Source organism: Corvus cornix, chromosome 1 (genome assembly GCF_000738735.6).
Source record: "Corvus cornix cornix isolate S_Up_H32 chromosome 1, ASM73873v5, whole genome shotgun sequence".
NCBI lineage: Eukaryota > Metazoa > Chordata > Aves > Passeriformes > Corvidae > Corvus > Corvus cornix.
The window spans coordinates 77559298-77575923 of NC_046332.1; the positions used below are offsets into that span (position 1 = coordinate 77559298).

Below are 16626 nucleotides of genomic sequence, written 5' to 3' on the forward strand. Positions count from 1 at the left end.
CTGTTATTTCCCACTAATAGCATCAATAAATTGCCTGAAATTCCGTACTCGAGTGAAATAATTCCAGAAGCTTTAGTTGATTCTTGCCTGAAGAGATAGAAGAAACATTGTTTTGCCTTTTTTTCCCTGTTCAAACATCTTACTTTTATGAAAGATAAAGGTAATTTTAATAAGTAAAAGCTAACTCATTATTATACATAAGCAATTCCCAAGCTTGAATTAATTATTATTATTGTTACTATTACAGCAAGAGTAAAATACTGAAAGAAGTTGTGAATTTATGAAATGTTTAAGATGGAGAGGTGGCTGCACAACTTGTAGACAGCAAATGGATTCTTAGTGTGTTAACATGCAAAGTTACGGGGTGTTACTTTGACATTCACCTCATTTTGCTTATTTGAAATTTAAAATTCTAAGCACATATCTAGCTTTTTAATATACTCTAGTCCGTGGGCTGTCTTGTGGCATTGATCTTAAGACAAACTACCCATTGTTCTTAATGGGAAAATCTATTGATAAAAAAAAGCCAATGGTGTGACATGGCATGTTAAGAGATGTGGTTTTGAAATTAAGCCAGTCAGGCAGCAGCTCCCAAGACCATTGCCCCTGCAGAAGTGGAGCCTCTCTTTGCTGTGCCCTGGTATTGGGCACTGAAGTCCTTTGAGTTCCCAGCTCCTCAGTGCACCTTTTCCCTCTCCCACTGCTTTACTGGAATGAAACCTGTGGCACAGCCTGACAGGAGCCACGACATGTTCCAGTCTGGATAATTAGCAGTAGAAAAGTAGTTTTTCTGTTAAAACTTTCCATTACATGCCTGAAATGTGGTGCTGGGCAGTAGGCTGGGCAGCTGTAGAGGACAAAGGCAAAGAAATAAAAGGTCAGAGTTAGGTACCATCCTTCCAGGATGAGGGGAGTAACAGACTGCTGGGAATGTAATCTGATGTCTGTTCATTGTTCCTATCCATTGCAGATAAGGAGACAGCTCACTGAAAGTGATTTTTTCGCATGAACTCCCATGGGAAGTGCGCAGCCGCTTATGATGTGCTTGTTGATAACCTTCACTTCATGGGTGACAGGAGTTTCTAGGGACCCAGTTTCAAACCAGTCTGTCTGTGCCCTTAGTTTCAGGACTCTGACTCATATCTGGGAACAGGTTAAAAGTTGTAAGAAGCAATTATTTTTCCCTGCCGCCTGCCTTGTTCTGCTGAGTTTGTTCCTTCGTGTGCCAGAGGGACTGAATGTCTGTGGAGCAGCTCCTAAACTGCTGTGGTTTTAAGATGAACCAAGCCTCACTCCAGAGGCTTGATATTGATGCACCTGAGAGTTAAAGTACCTGATTTTGTCTCTGTATTTGTGATAATGTGGCCTTCTAGCATAGTAGTTTTTTGCAAGAATCCAAAGTGGACTCTTTATTGATGGTGACCCAACCAATGTGTTGAATATGCATGTTGTGTACAGTTGCCTGTTCTGCTTCTTGGTTGGTATGTGCTGTCATGTCAGTTGGGCTTCATATTTCACTTTTTAATAAGCAAAAAATTTCAGGGTCCCATTTGACTGAAATGATACTACTAGTTTGAATTTTTTTTTGTGCATTGATTAATAGTTGGGACATGGAGCATTTGGGAAAAAAGCAATGCAAAATTCCTTATAGGTGTTTCCCTGCTACCATTGTAGGTCCAAAAAGGAAAAAAGCTGGTCTCAGAATTTATGCCATTTTGGTAGTGAGGGCTGGATTAATTTACTCACTATTTTCAGTGCTCATTCCACTGCAGTTTATTTTGGGTCATTTAATTTCAACAAGGCTTGATCTGTTTAGAGGGCTTTCTATAGTGGCGTGGCAGGACCACACAGCTCTTTTATAGGACGTACGTTCGCTGCTAACCGGGAGCTCAAAAAGCTAGTAAACGAGGCACAGACATGAATAACTTTAGAGAGGACAGTACAGTTTTGTATGGTTGGATTATTTTGAAAGTTTTCAGAAATAACCAATCTTTTGTGCACTGTGAGTTGCTTTGCGGAGCTTGAAGTGATGGTACACAGTAGCTGTATGTTGTCAGAGGTAAGACTGGAGGTCTGGCCGAAGGCACTCTTCAGGTTTAAGGTACTTCAGAAGCCACTGTGGTGGAGAGTTGCTCTCAGTCCTTATTTAAGGAACAGTTTTGATTCCATAGGTCGATATTTCCATCGGATTCAGTAGTTCGATATGTTTTTGCTGTTTTAATTTTTAGATTTGCTGTACAAGCCATTCATACACAAAATAGGCTAAGGTAAGATAGATCTCAGTTGAAAATGTCTAAAACAGTTGGCCTCATCAGCCAACAAAAAAGCTTATGCTCATTGTCTGCACTGAGTCTGCTCCAGTTTAGCATTATGATGGCAAAGGCCACGTTACCCCCAAAATGAAAGAGCCAGCCTTCTTTTGTGTCCATCAAATCGTGACTGTTTCTGGTTCTGCTCATGCCAGCTGACAAAGTAACGTTCCTTTTGTGTAATTGGTTAAACCAAGGCAGCATTGGTGATTCTCTCAACAGACAGAAGGCATGATGTCCTGAAAGTGGCTGCATCTGTACTAGGAGGTTAAAACAGCACTGAGACCATTGTTAATGAGTGTTGAGACCATTGCTTTTTCTTAAATTTTTCGCTTTCTTGAGTTTTCTGGTCTCTACTGTTTAGCATACTCCAAGCAGCAGCCAGGGGCAGTTCAGGAAAGTTCTTAATAGTTTAATAGTGTGGAAATAGCTGATTACATTCCCATCAGCCTCGACGCAGCAGAACCTTCCTGAACATGTTTCATTCACTCCTGTACAGCTAGTTATGACATCCTTGTAGCAGATTAGAGGCAGAATCAGCATTGTTTTAGTGTCTAAGTCAAAAGTATAACAATAACACTAGTTTTGGGACATTTGAAGCCTACTGAAAGTTTTGCAGGAGTGTGTGTGTGTGTGTGTGTGTGGGCATACACAGAGCCAGTTTTTGTCTGTACTGTGTGATATTCCAGCACAGGGATCTGGATGCTTTCTTGGCTATAGGAGGATATTCCTGCTTGTCTACCAATAGTAAAGCCCTAATATCAGTGAATGGAAAGTTTAAAAAGCACTTCTTAAAAACATCTCAGTTTGGAAACTTAACTTACACAAGTTGAATGTATCAAATGTGGTTTGACTAATGCTATAGGCCCTCTAGTCACAGCCCCTAAAATTCTGTGGTTGGTTGTGAGCTGTGTCATCAAGGAGCTTCTGATCTCAGTAGGTCCTGCCCTGCAGCTGCACAACTTCCTGGTGCACCCTATGATTTCCCTTTCTGGGGGAAAATATATCAGTGCGTCTTACACCGCTCTACCTATGTTTGGAGTCAGCTTGTAGATCCATCTCCTCTAATCCAAGCCACCTCAGAAATGACAGCCCACCTATATTTTTATTCTCTTATTATCTCATAACTGTCTAAAAACTCCTTTCATGTTGATCGGGAGCTTTTCTTTTGCTGTGTACCTTCAGATTTAGATCCATGCACTGCTTCTAAATTTAGGCTGTAAAAAGTACCACCTTTACTTCTGTTCTTTTATACTTGAATGGAAATAGTTCAAAGTTGTGCTGATGTAATAAAAACAGGAGGCTGGAAGGCAGTGAACTGGAATAAGGGTGAGTGTATGAGAGAACACAAGCAGAGAGTGGCAACTTTAGATCCTCACTGCCATGATCACACAATTATTTTTAAAATTATGTACTTAAAAGCTGCATTTCAATTGAAGAAGGTTTCAATTTGTTATTCATAATGTAATGTCATTTATAAAAAACCATTTAGGTTATGGTAACACCAGATACTTTAGCCAAGATGTCATGAGAGGCAGTTCAGGCAGTCTGGATTGTTCTGAGATTATTAGTTGTATGACACTGATCTGTACTTAACAATGAAAATGCTGATTCAAAGCCTTTCTCTTTCTTTTTTCCATGGTTATTAGCTTTAATGATCAATCAGAGGTGGTGGGCTGAGGCAGAGCTCAATGCTATCAGCTCCTCCCAGCCCTCTACACAGTTCCCAGGAAACACCCTGTGTTTCATTAGTTCTTACTTAGTTTATGGTGTAATACTTTGCTCGAAGGCATTAAACTATCATCAAAAGCAGCCGACCGATTAGTGTGACTTCTTGTTCCAGGGTCGCTGTACAAGGGAGAACTGCAAGTACCTTCATCCACCAACACATTTGAAAACTCAACTGGAAATCAATGGCAGGAACAACTTAATCCAACAAAAAACTGCAGCAGCAATGCTCGCCCAGCAAATGCAGTTCATGTTTCCAGGGACACCAATACAGCCAGTGGTAAGTATATTTCTCTGATGGTGTTAATGGTAAGTAAAGTTGAAGACTGTATTGACCTGCAGAAGTTCTCTAAATAGTATCAATAAAAATAGTCCCTGTCTGTTTACTCAAGGAATGGTCAAGATGCTAGAGATATGCTCATTTATATTTCCATTTGAAGATGTAATGGAGTGTTGCTGTAGATTTGATTTATTTTTCTTTTATCCCAAAATAACTTGCAATTTTTTCCTCTTCCCCCCCCCCCCGCCCCCCTTCATGTATTTCATGTCATTTTTGCAAGATTTTTACCTACAATCCTTCTGGAGGTGAAAATTTATATAATAACAATAATTTGCTAGTAAGTTACTTGAGTAGGAACACAAAGTTTCTCAGGAGTCTGTGGGTTTGAATGGCTTTAAATATTATTTAATCCAAATACCAGGAACAAAGGTTAATGGGTAGCATTTTCCTGCTCTGTTGAAGTCTGAAGTGTCCAAGGATAAGACAGAGAATTGGTGGTGCATGCACTTCACAAACTCAGTGTTTTTTCTCAATGTGATTTGTACAGTGCCTGAGACACTTCATATCCAGGCAGTGACATAGAACTAAAGTCTGGCATGCATGAGCAGCATCTTTGGATATGCACTAAAGTGATCAGTAACTCCAGGCAGCCCTTGCACTTGGGCTCCTCACTGTAACAAACTTCCAAATCATGGTTTGGCAAGTAATCTGAATTAAACTTTTCACACATGGCTGCTAATGATGTTTTTTCAATTTAAATTCCTAGTGTAAGGCATCCCACAGGAGGGGGATTTTTTTTCTCTAACTTGAGGCATCTGGAGTGTTGGCATCAACTTCTCCAGTGAGTTTCCAAGGTCCATTTATAATTTATCAAAAGACATTGGCACTCCTAATTACTATTTGCTTGGTTTGTTTCAGACATCTGCATTTGGATTAGATAATTTGGTTTTCTAAGTGCTTTTGCCTTTCCATGGGCTACAGCAGAAGTCAAGTGTAGACATCTCAGAAGAAGACACATGCATTTGGTCAGAAGAAGCTCACCCCAGATGCCTTTTTCAATAATGCCTTTTTATACTTGAAACATCTACTGTCATGTGGGATTCGGAATTGGGTGTCAGGACTCCCTGAATTTCTGGTACATGTTCATCAAATTGTATCTGGTGATGTTGACCTGAGTTGTCTTGATATTTCCTGGGGTTTTACTGCTTGAGTTTTCACCAGAAAAAGTTTTAATGAAGTGATAGATTCCACTGCTTAATACTATGAGAAAAATTGAAGTGGCAAAATGATACTTTTTTCTTCTCACCCGTTTCATCATTTGAACTTTACAATTTCATTGACATAATGTCTTCTGTACTGATTGCTGTGATAAAAATGCCAGGTTTTATTTCTCTGTCTCACATAAATTGCCAGATTAAGATGACTCAGCCTTGACCAAATGGATAAAAAGTGAAAGAAAATTTCGTAGAAGCCATTTCACATGTGGATTTATTCTTAAAATTATATCTGATACAAAGCTGTTATTTATATGTCACATAACACATATTGTCCTCAACACAGTTGAACCATTGTTTCATATATATGTTCATTATTATGCTCTTCAGAATTTAGCTCATGTTTGACATATAAATTGGGTTGTTTGATATCGAGCAGATTTGATCACTGATTAAAACACAGCGTAATACACTTTTAATGTATTTTTTACCTCTTAAGGGCTGGTAGATGCCATTTCCATATAGTTGGTTATCCTGGTTAATCTGCCTGCTCAGAGCATCTTATTGGTACTAAGTCACATCCATTTGAAATTTAGTAATTGCTTCCAAAGACAAAAAAAATCCAAAGAAAAAATAAAAAATAAAAAACCCCACCTTCTAGCTCCTGTGTTTTCTCTTGCATATTTTCTGTGTACTTTATGTCAGGCACGCCACCTTAATGAGAAAGACACTTCTCCTTCGTTAAAATGTTTTGAAGTCTTAGTGTTGTGCTGTTGTGTTTCTAGCTGCTGTCTTATTTGGGAACTTAATTTCTGACAAAGCTAATCTGAGATGTGTCCTGTTTTTCTTCTCAGTTTTTCCTCATTTATAATTATAGCTTCACTCTCTGGGGTAAACCTCAGCTCTGCAGAACTAAAGCACTTTCCAGGTCTAAGCGTGGTCTGATCATGGTGATGTTCTGCCTCCACCCCCTGTGGAGCTGTTGGTGACAAACCCACTATTCTGCCTCATCATGGCTGTTTTAGCATCAGAAGTACTCTTTCTTCTGGTCATGCCTTCACTGACTCACTGTAGAAAGGAACAAAACAAGATTTTTAGACCCGTATCGTTCCTTCCAATCAAAGTTTTCATATGATTAATTAATCTAAGCCTGAATAATCCCTTTCTAAATATTGTGTCCAGCTGAGATTATAATATTTATTCTGCTTGCCACTGGTGACAGCTGGGCACACAAACATTTGCAAAGGTGAGTTTTTTCAGTGTGCGAGACACAGTAACATATAATTGCAGGAGGTGGCAAAATACAGTATGCAAACATACTGGAAGTTACATGCCAAAGAGCTCATTATATGTACTCTTATTAGAAATATGGCTTTAATATAGTTAATAATGCTTCACCTATGAAATCTGAATACTTCGAAAAATAGCCTGTTTTCCCAAGGAAAACAGGTATTGAGAAAAAGCAATAAAGTCTATGTTATTTCTACATTTAGATGTGTAAATAAGCCTGCAGTGTAAGCTGGACCTTCACAGAGATTCAGGTTCAAAGTATGACTTCCTTTGCATCACCAGACTCTTTTCCAATAATAAAGTTACAAAGGTGGTTCTTGGTATGCTGCTGGAACATGTTACGTGATTAAAAGAAGAGAGGATCCTGTGTGTTTTGCCAGCTGTTTGAAATTTTTTCATTAAGAAAATGAATTGGTGCCAGAAAGAACAAGCAAAAGACAACAGTAATGTATTGATTCAGGGACTTTTTTTTCATCTTGGTCTGTGTTTTCCTTTTTCAGCCCACATTTCCAGTGGGTCCCACAATAGGAACGAACACGGCTATTAGCTTTGCTCCTTACCTAACGCCAGTAACACCAGGAGTTGGCTTAGTCCCGACTGAGATCCTACCCACGCCGCCAGTCATTGTTCCTGGAAGCCCACCGGTTTCAGTCCCCAGTTCAACTGCTACCCAGAAACTCCTCAGGACTGATAAACTGGAGGTACTGTAGACGCCACTGTGACTAGAAGTACATCCTCTGTTAGGCTATGTGAAAGATCCTGGAGAGTGTAACTGTTGTTTTAGAAACGAAGCTTTAATTTGGTTGCTACAGATCAAAAACTTGTAACCAGGCAGGATTTCTGCACTTGCAGCCAGTGGCAATTAAATACTGCTATTTTTAAGGTAGTGTGTTTGCTTATATTTAATACACAGAGATCAACATGAATTTTCATCTTTTGTAAAGTTCATAGTCTCAAAAAAACCTCAGGTATACATACATGCCTGTAAAGGTATGCCTTGATGAAATATCTAACAAGCACATTTTTTATTTCAGTATTAATTGTCTTGGTTTTTCTGCACTGATAATAAGGGAATTTTAATAGCCTTATGGGTCAATATTAGGGGAATGGTGTAGCCCTTCAGCCCTGAGCTGGCAATGGAGATGTTGAATATTGCCAACCCTGCAGCAGGCTGAAGGGACAAGCTATGTGGAGAGCCTCCCAGCTGTTGCTGGATCACTGCGTGGCTGGACTCAGTGGAATCTGTGATCCAAGTACACAAGGAGGCCAAATGGCTCTTGCAGAAATGAATGTTCTTGCCCAAAAGCCTAAGCACTAGTGTCTAGAGCACGTTTCTTCTTGGGAAAATCAGTATGTTCATTCTGCCCATTTTTGAAAATTCTTTTTAAGTAGGCTCTCAATTTTGTTTGTAGACTCCATAAAAAATACAGTGTATCTGATGTGTATTTTCCCTGGGTTTCAGCAAGAGGAACTCCTTCCCTACCAGTCAACCTGCAAGAATACAAAGTGTAGTCAGAAAGAGACAAAATATTTTGTGATTCCCAGCTAGTTTTGCAGGAGCAGTTACGTGAGTAAGTAAGTATCCTTCCCATCTGCTTTCTAAAGAGGAAAAAGGAAAGGCATTTGGGAATGCTTCTGTTGCATGTTAAGTTCATTTAGCCACAGTACCACAGAGCTACCTGAGGAGCCAAGAACAAAAGGGTGAAATAGGTGCACTCCCCTCACACACCAAGCGATGAAGGGTTTATTGAATTGAATTTGCTGTAAAACTTGAACTAACTGGGGAAGGGGGCAGGTGTGTGTTTTGGGGGTGTGGGACTCTCCTTGCCCTTTCACGTTGCACCGAGCTCTGCCCCTGCAACGTGTGTTGTTTTGCACGTAGGTGTGCAGGGAGTTCCAGCGGGGGAACTGTGCGCGTGGAGAGACTGATTGCCGCTTTGCGCATCCGGCAGACAGCACAATGATTGACACAAACGACAACACCGTAACCGTGTGTATGGATTACATAAAAGGTCGTTGCATGAGGGAGAAATGCAAGTATTTTCACCCTCCTGCACATTTGCAGGCCAAAATCAAAGCGGCGCAACACCAAGCCAACCAGGCTGCAGTGGCAGCCCAGGCAGCTGCGGCAGCTGCGACTGTGATGGTAAGTGCTGGCATGTATGGCTGCCTTTTTTTCATGCCTATTTTGCTTCAATTTAATGCTGATTGCTTATACTTTATTTTCTCTTTTGCCTCTTTTTTTTTATTTTTATTTTTTTAATTTTTATTTTGGTGAAAGATAAGAGTTTATAAAGTTATTACTATTGCTTGATGGGAGGAAGCACTTTCTTTTCTTTATGCCCTTATTTTAATGCTGTATTTCTATTCAAGACAGTGAAGCAAATGACACTCTATACCACTTCTGTTCTCTGCCTCAATTATATGTAAATTTGCCTATAATATTTCCAAACAGAAACAAAACTGATAAACTTCAGTGTTCCCAGGAAAACAGGGACACTTATGCTGTTTTAGCTCTTTGACGGCAGATACACATGTGGAAATTTGGAAGAAAAGCAGATAGAGCATTTGCTTTAGAGATCAGTAGTAGAACAGAAACCTGCATTGAGATTCAGCACAGTCCACCTTAGAAAAGAGACAGCCAGCCAGCCACCTTGGTCTCACTGTGTTGGTAGCGTAGGAAAACCAGGACACTTAATCTGATCTACCATTAGTGCCTGTCTGAGGATGAGACAGAACTGCCCTCTGTAGATCTACAGCTATCCCCAACGACTAAAAAGCATTGCCTGTATCTTTTTGAACTTTGGTTAGATGCATTTCAGGCCTGGAGACTTCTTGCCTCTCCTACTATTATGGGCAGCTGCTTGAATCATGGGGTTTAAAAGTAGTAAACTACATTAGGAAAGAAACGTGGCTACAGTCAGAAGGAAAGAGAGTGGGGGCTTTTATTTTCAGATATTTTAACCTCTTACTTAAAACTGTTCAGACAAGACAGCCCACCCCTTCACCAGGACTGGATCCCTCTTACAGTTGCTACCAAGACAGATGATAAATTTAAAGTGGTATTGATAAAGTTAAATAAATCGAACATGGAGGATCTGACTTGAGAGACAAAACGGCTGGCAGCAAATCAAAGAATCATTGTCCTCTTTGCTGGCAGTGGGCGAATAATTAAGCAGATGTGGTTTGTGGACTTGTGGACAGTGCATACAATAGTTATAGACAATATAGTTATTCTCTGGTTAAAAAGCCTGCCAGAAACACAATACAGTACAGCACATAACTACCCCAAGCTATTGTATTTACCAAATTAGAAAAGACCAGACTTTTTTGAGGGACAAAGGGTAAGTTATGCAAGAAAGTAAACCACCAAACAGAAGAATATTTCTTAAGTTTTAATATTCTTTCTCTAATAGTATCCTCAGCCTTTGTTTCAAATTGGATGATTTTTAGTTAAAGTTTCCTGTGCTTGCAGAAATTGAATACCATCTGGAAATTAAAGCAGAGAAGATTGGGTTTTTATTCTGATTAGCTTCTGTTGTGCAATATTTATTGTTCATTTAGAGAATGTAATATTTCTAGGCACTACACTAAATAAGAAAGGAGAGAGATGAGGGGATTAATTTTTTTTGCACTTCAGTAATGGTTGCAGATATATATCCTGTGGTTTTAAATAAGGCTTAATTACAGTTGCATTAGCCTCAAAGCAAGATGAAGCATCTTTGGAAACACAGAATTGAAATGTTAGCAGTCTAGTGTCACAGGAGAAGGCAACAGGGACCTGTAATTCAGGGTAACATTTTGCAGAGAAATATGTACAAAATATTCCAGCCTATTTCCCCTGCTTAAACAGGGTGAGCTAGAGGAGATTGCCCAGGATGTGCCTGTTGGCTTACTAAAGCCTCAAAGGATAGAAACTCCATAATTTGACAACCTTCTCCATACTTCCAGTAAAAATAAATGCTTTTCTTTTCCTTTTTTTTTTAATCTTACATTTAATTTAAATTACATTACATTTAAATGGAATTTCTTTTATTTAAATTTGTTCCCCTTGCCTCTTCTCCTGTCCCTGGGCACCACTGGCTTGATGTTTACCCTGAAATCAGGTATTTGTATATACTGATGAGATTCCCCTGTATCTTCTCCAGGGTGAATTCAGTCCCTTGATCATCTTTTAGGTCCTTTATGGAAGTGTTTTCTAGTACACCTGTATCTTTCTTGTACTGGGATGCCCAGACCTGGACATAGTGCACCATGTGTGGCCTCACCACGGCTGAATAGAGGGGAAGAATCACCTCCCTCCATCTGTTGGTGATGGTCTTCCCAGTGCAGCCCAGCATGTTGTCAGCTGCCTATGCTTATGAGGGCACATTGCTGGCTTGGTGTCCACCAGGATCTTGAGGCTCTTTTCTTCCAAGCCTTTGTGGCCCCCGGTGTGTACTGGTGCCTCATGTTGTTCCTCCCCAGGTCCCTTGATACTTCTCTTTGTTGAATTTAGTGAAGTTTCTCCGTGCCCATTTCTCCAGACTTTCTAGGCTCTTTGAGCAGTGGCACATCTGTCTTGTGTTATCAACCACTCCTCCAAGCTTTACACCTCTGGTGACTCCAGCTTGGCTCTGTGTTGCTGATCACATCCCTTTGAGCCTGGCATGTGAGACAATTGTCAGTCCACCTCACTGTTTCCCATTTGGCCCATAACAAACAAATTTGTCTGTGAGGATGAAATTGTGTTGAAACCCTTTCTGAAATCAAGGGAAACAACATCCATTGCTCTCCCTTCACCACCCTGCCAGTCTCATCATAGTAGGATGTCAGGCTGGTTAAACACAATTTCCCTGTCATAAATCTATGCTGACTACTTCCCATCATTGTCTTGGCTTTCATGTGTTTGCAGATGGTTTTCAGGAGGATTTGCTCAATTGCTTTCCCGGGGACTGAGGTGAGGCTGACCAACCTGTCAGTCCTCAGACCTTCCTTCCTGCCCTTTTTGAAGATAGGAGTGTCATTTACTTTCTTGCAGTCTTTGGGAATTTCCCCCTGTCAGGGATCTTTCAAAGATAGTTAAGATTAACCTTGCAGTGATGTTGGCCAGCTCCCTCAGCACCCAGGGTGCATTCTGTTAGTTCCTATGGGTTTGTGTATGTACAGCTTGTTTAGATGTTCCCTAGCCTGATCATCCTCCTCCAAGGGAAAATCTTTTCCACTTCAAACTTACCTCACTGGTCTCCCACTGGCCTGAAGGCCAGTCTTGCCAGTAAAGACTGAGATGGAAAGGATTTTCAGAGCCTCAGCCTTTTCCATGTCCTGTGTCACCAGGTTGCCTGACCCATTCAGCAGTGGAAACACATATTCTCTGGTCTTCCTTTTGTTGCTGAGAAGCCCTTCTGGTTGTCTTTCACATCCCTTGCCAGATTCAACTCCAGGTGATCTTTGACTCTCCTAACATATCCCTGCATGTTCAGGCTGTGTCCCTGTTCCTCCTGAGCCATCTGTCCCTGCTCCCACCTCTTGTGTGCTTTCCTTCTTTCATTTGAGTTTAGTCAGGAGCTCCTTGCACATCCGTGGAGGCCACTGCTGTGTAGATCTTGTTTGTATTCTAGGGCACATTATAGCACACCAATGTGTCATATGGCAGGCAAATACCATGCCTTGGATGTTTGATCATTTTTGATATTATCGTTATTTCCTTCTCGTATCCTCTTCTTCTCCAGACTGTAGCTATTGATTCTTTGGCTGTCAGTTATGTAGATCAAATGTTGAGAAGGAGATAACCTGATGGAACAGAAAGAGGTAAAGGAGGTTTTACTATCAGGATGAAATAAAAGAAAATATGAATGTAGGAGAGCAAGATGAACAGTTTGAAAGCCTGAAAAAAGGGGGAGACTACATGGAAGCAAGTTTGATGAGTAGATTCAGGAATAGTCTTGGGAAGACTGTGAGACTGAACTTTCTGGGGAAGATGAGGGGAAAGCCAGAAGAAAGCTTCAAAGGAGGGAGGTGACATTAAGAAGAGCATGGAGAAAAATTGGAGAAAGGCGATAATAAGCAGAGAGATAATAAGTTAACAAGTGAGATTAGGTAAGATCTGTATTTGGATAATAAAGGTAATTAACTGAAACACTTTACTCTTAGCAGTGTTGATTTGAACTTGTGGGCTTCATCATCACATAATGCTGAATACAGGTGTATTTCTACACTTCTGTGTAGACTTCCCTCTGTGGTGGAGGCAGAGTGGCTCTGAGGCTGTGCCCCGGGCAGTGGAGTGATGTCCTCTGCAGTGGTACCTGTGGAGGGTACCACACCTGGGCTGCACAGTGCCCTGCTTAGACAGAAGTCTGTCCAGATCCCCACTTCAGACCAGTTGTTTCTTGTGTTTGGGTCATGGGCCCAGAGAGATGAGCAGATCCTGTAGATCAGGGTATGTAACCCAGACATGTGCCAAAGAAGAGATGAGAAGACTCATCCAACAGAGACAGGAACAAGGAATAAGCAGAATGAGGTCTGTCCTGCAGAATACCCTGTTGGCACCTGATAAATTTATGACCACAAGATATTTGCAGGCATTTTGTGCCTTGTCCTCTTCCCGCCGCTCAACTTTTGTTCCCGATTTCCACATACTGATTTCAAGGTAGACATAATCTGCATATTCTAAAAAGAGCTAAATATCAGCCTGTGTTTAAAAAACAAAAGTAAACATTTTTATTTCTAGGTCAATTTTTCTTTCTAAAGGTTTGTAAGAATTATTTACACTATAAAACTTGGAAGTAATATTTTATATGAGAAACTTTTTTACAGAATGCTGTCCTATCAGCCATAAGTTTGAATTCATTATGAAAGTATACATAAATGTATATGCCTATGTACTATGCCTAAATACTTTCTTTTGAAAAATTAATAATGCTGGACTAGTACCATAACTCATATATTAATGTTGGCTTGTGAATTGGGAGCCCAATTTTACTCCCTGCTCGTGAAGCTGGTTCTGAAGGTTACAGCAAAATTTAGAAAGTATGTTTTCAATTCTGAAAGACTTTTTTCCCCTCTCAATGTAATGTGGTAAGTTACAAGGAAAAAAAATCTACAAAAATGACCCAGCTGTAGGAGAAAAGGAAAGGAATTAATGATAAGTTGGTGTAACTAGACATACTGTGTACTCTGTTTTGTGTTGGCAGAGGAGAATGTCTCCTTTTGACCCCCAAATCCATTGAATGATTCACTTCTCTAAATTAAAAGACACTCACCTTGTAAGCACTGTTATTAATAGCATTTATAATGCGTTACAACTTGCACTAGTGCTTTGTATTTGAAAATGGAGCCTCCCAAATCAATTTTCCCACTTGAAAATGTGACTGAACTAACTTATCAGAAATTCCAATAGGTGTATCCTTAAAACTTCCTGCATCTCTGTGAAGTGTTTATATGATGCTTAATAGTGTCTGCAAGCTGCTGTTTTACTCAACTTTCCTGAATTTCAAACATCTATATTTTACTCTCTTATATGCTTTTAACTAAGGTATAGTAGATGCATTTTTGCTTCGGTACTAATTCAAAATGTAATATTCATTTCTTTAGAAGACATTTTTGTTGTTGTGCATGCCTAGTGTTTTGTATGTTGTATATTGCATTCAGAATATTTTTTTCCTTCTCACCTATCCACAAATGCAATGCCGTTCCCATGACGCACCTCTGCTTGCTGTTTACCTGTATGTTAATTCGCTTGACTCCCATTGGCCCACTGCCATCATGTGCTCGCTGCCTGTTATTAAAAGACTCAGTCGACTGCCAAAGCAATGAAGCGACCTCTCGAAGCAACTGTAGACCTGGTACTTTGACCTTTCACCTTTTGCTTTGCATGTAGCTTTTTTTTTTTTTTTTTAATTATAATTTTTTTTTTTTTCCTTCAGAGAAGCAACTAATGAAATTTGTATCGCTTTACTTTTCAAACATCAAACGGAAATGATTTCACATACTCATTAATTTACCGGAAGCTCTATTTATCCATCTCATTCTCATACGTAATAGACCGCAGACGATTTAGTTTGGTTCCTAACACAGTTTCATCTTTTTTAAATCTTTCATGAAAAGTCGAATTGAGATAAAACTGCTTTTGTAACTGAAAATGTGTAACGTAATCCATTAATCTGTATAATAATAGGAAACTATATTTAAATTTAAACATAAGACAAAATACTTGGCAATGAAACACAAGTGGTTTTTTCTCCCCGTAATATTCGAAAACCTACTTAAAGGCAATGCCATTTTCGTTGCTTTAAAGCAAACGTTTCTTTTCAGTAGTTGTGCTGCTACAGTTCTAGGTTAATAGTACCATGCTTTTGCTACCAATAACAAAATTTCACTCATTTTACATTGCTGTGCTTTGAGTTAAAATGCATGGCGAGGCATCTTTAGCCGCTTTTAAAAATACTAAGTTTTTGTATTTATGTATATATTACGGACAAGGTCTTAAAAATGGCACCATTTTAACTAACTTTCTTATTTACAGGCCTTTCCTCCTGGTGTTCTTCACCCTTTACCAAAGAGACAAGCACTTGAAAAAAGCAATGGTGCCAGTGCCGTTTTCAATCCCAGTGTCTTGCACTATCAACAGGCTCTTGCCAATGCTCAGTTGCAGCAACATGCAGCGTTTATCCCAACAGGTATGTTGCATCCACATTGAACCAGTTTTGTGTCCCTGAGGTAGCCTATGTGTCAGGCAGTTGCACTTAACAGAAGGTTTTATTATGCTTCCTGCCCCACTTGAGGTGAAGTCTGCACAGATGATTACACGTTATTTTAATTCCTCTTGAAAGGACAAGAATTCAAGCAGAAATTTCAACATGCCGTTAAGCTTCTTTTTTCAGACATTTGAAGCCTTGCTCATCATTCTCCAGAGTCTGCCCCTTTTTGCCTACCTTAAATTGGCTGGATTTTGACTCGTATCTGTTTCCACTAATAAAAATGCTGGAAAAGCATCACTCTTCAGAGATGCCACAGCATCCTCCTGCTCCCTCGGCTGCTGTCTTGCAGCCATGGGGATTTCCCCAGCTGCACACAAGCGCCCTGAGAAGGGACCATAAACTTCCAGTCAATACCTGCGTGGAAGCACTGGCAAAACACATCGCTCCCCGCAGCTGCACTAAAGGGCTTTCAGGCATCAGATGCATTTTCGTGGTTTTGGAGCACCACCAGGACATTTCCTAGCATTTGTGGCTCATAGCTGGGGTTATAATTCTTCATGGGGATGATCTGAAGATGAGTGAATGTAATTTACATTTCAGTGCTCGGATCTCTGTGATAATCAGAGTGTTCAGAGATGGCTTGACCTGCACCCTGGCTGGTAGCAGGGCTTCTCTTTAGCACTGTGAGAGAAGGGATGTGCTGGGTGCTCATGTAAACAGTAGCAACACAGCCCTCTAAATCGTGTCAGTCACCCCCACTCCAAACTTCCCAAAGGAGAATATCCTGCCTAAGGAATTCTGTGATGTCATTCGTAATTAACAAATTACGTATTTTAGTGTCAGGGTATTGTCGAGTGTGAACTTCAGAATCGTTTAAAACTATGTGTTTGCAAATGCGCTTGACATTTCAGCAGTGTTAGTTTATAGAAATAATGTCGGTTGAACAAGGAGTGAAAGGCAACACATGATGATTTTCCAATCTATCAGCATTCCCATATGTTTTTAAAGATAAAAAACAAACACAGATGGCTTTGACTTCATGGAATTTTTCTATAAGGCCTCAGTAACAACCTTGGAGCCTGCCCCCGTATTTGTAATAGTAAGTAATAGCATAGCCTTATTTTTAG

At 40.1% G+C, this 16626-nt stretch overlaps 1 protein-coding gene across 10 annotated transcripts in view; it reads left to right on the forward strand.

Annotated features, from left to right (window-relative positions):
• The window catches only part of MBNL2 (muscleblind like splicing regulator 2), a 107171-nt gene that overhangs the window by 68873 nt on the left and 21672 nt on the right, over nt 1-16626 (forward strand). For 6 of the 10 annotated variants that reach the window (XM_039557860.1, XM_039558215.1, XM_039557748.1 and 3 more), the window contains 5 exons: nt 4153-4317; nt 7322-7522; nt 8704-8967; nt 14591-14644; nt 15325-15478. In XM_039557860.1, coding sequence (XP_039413794.1) covers nt 4153-4317; nt 7322-7522; nt 8704-8967; nt 14591-14644; nt 15325-15478 — 838 coding nt within the window. The remainder of the gene's footprint in view (nt 1-4152; nt 4318-7321; nt 7523-8703; nt 8968-14590; nt 14645-15324; nt 15479-16626) is intronic. The other 4 variants (XM_039558063.1, XM_039558018.1, XM_039558170.1 and 1 more) reach the window with 1 other exon arrangement.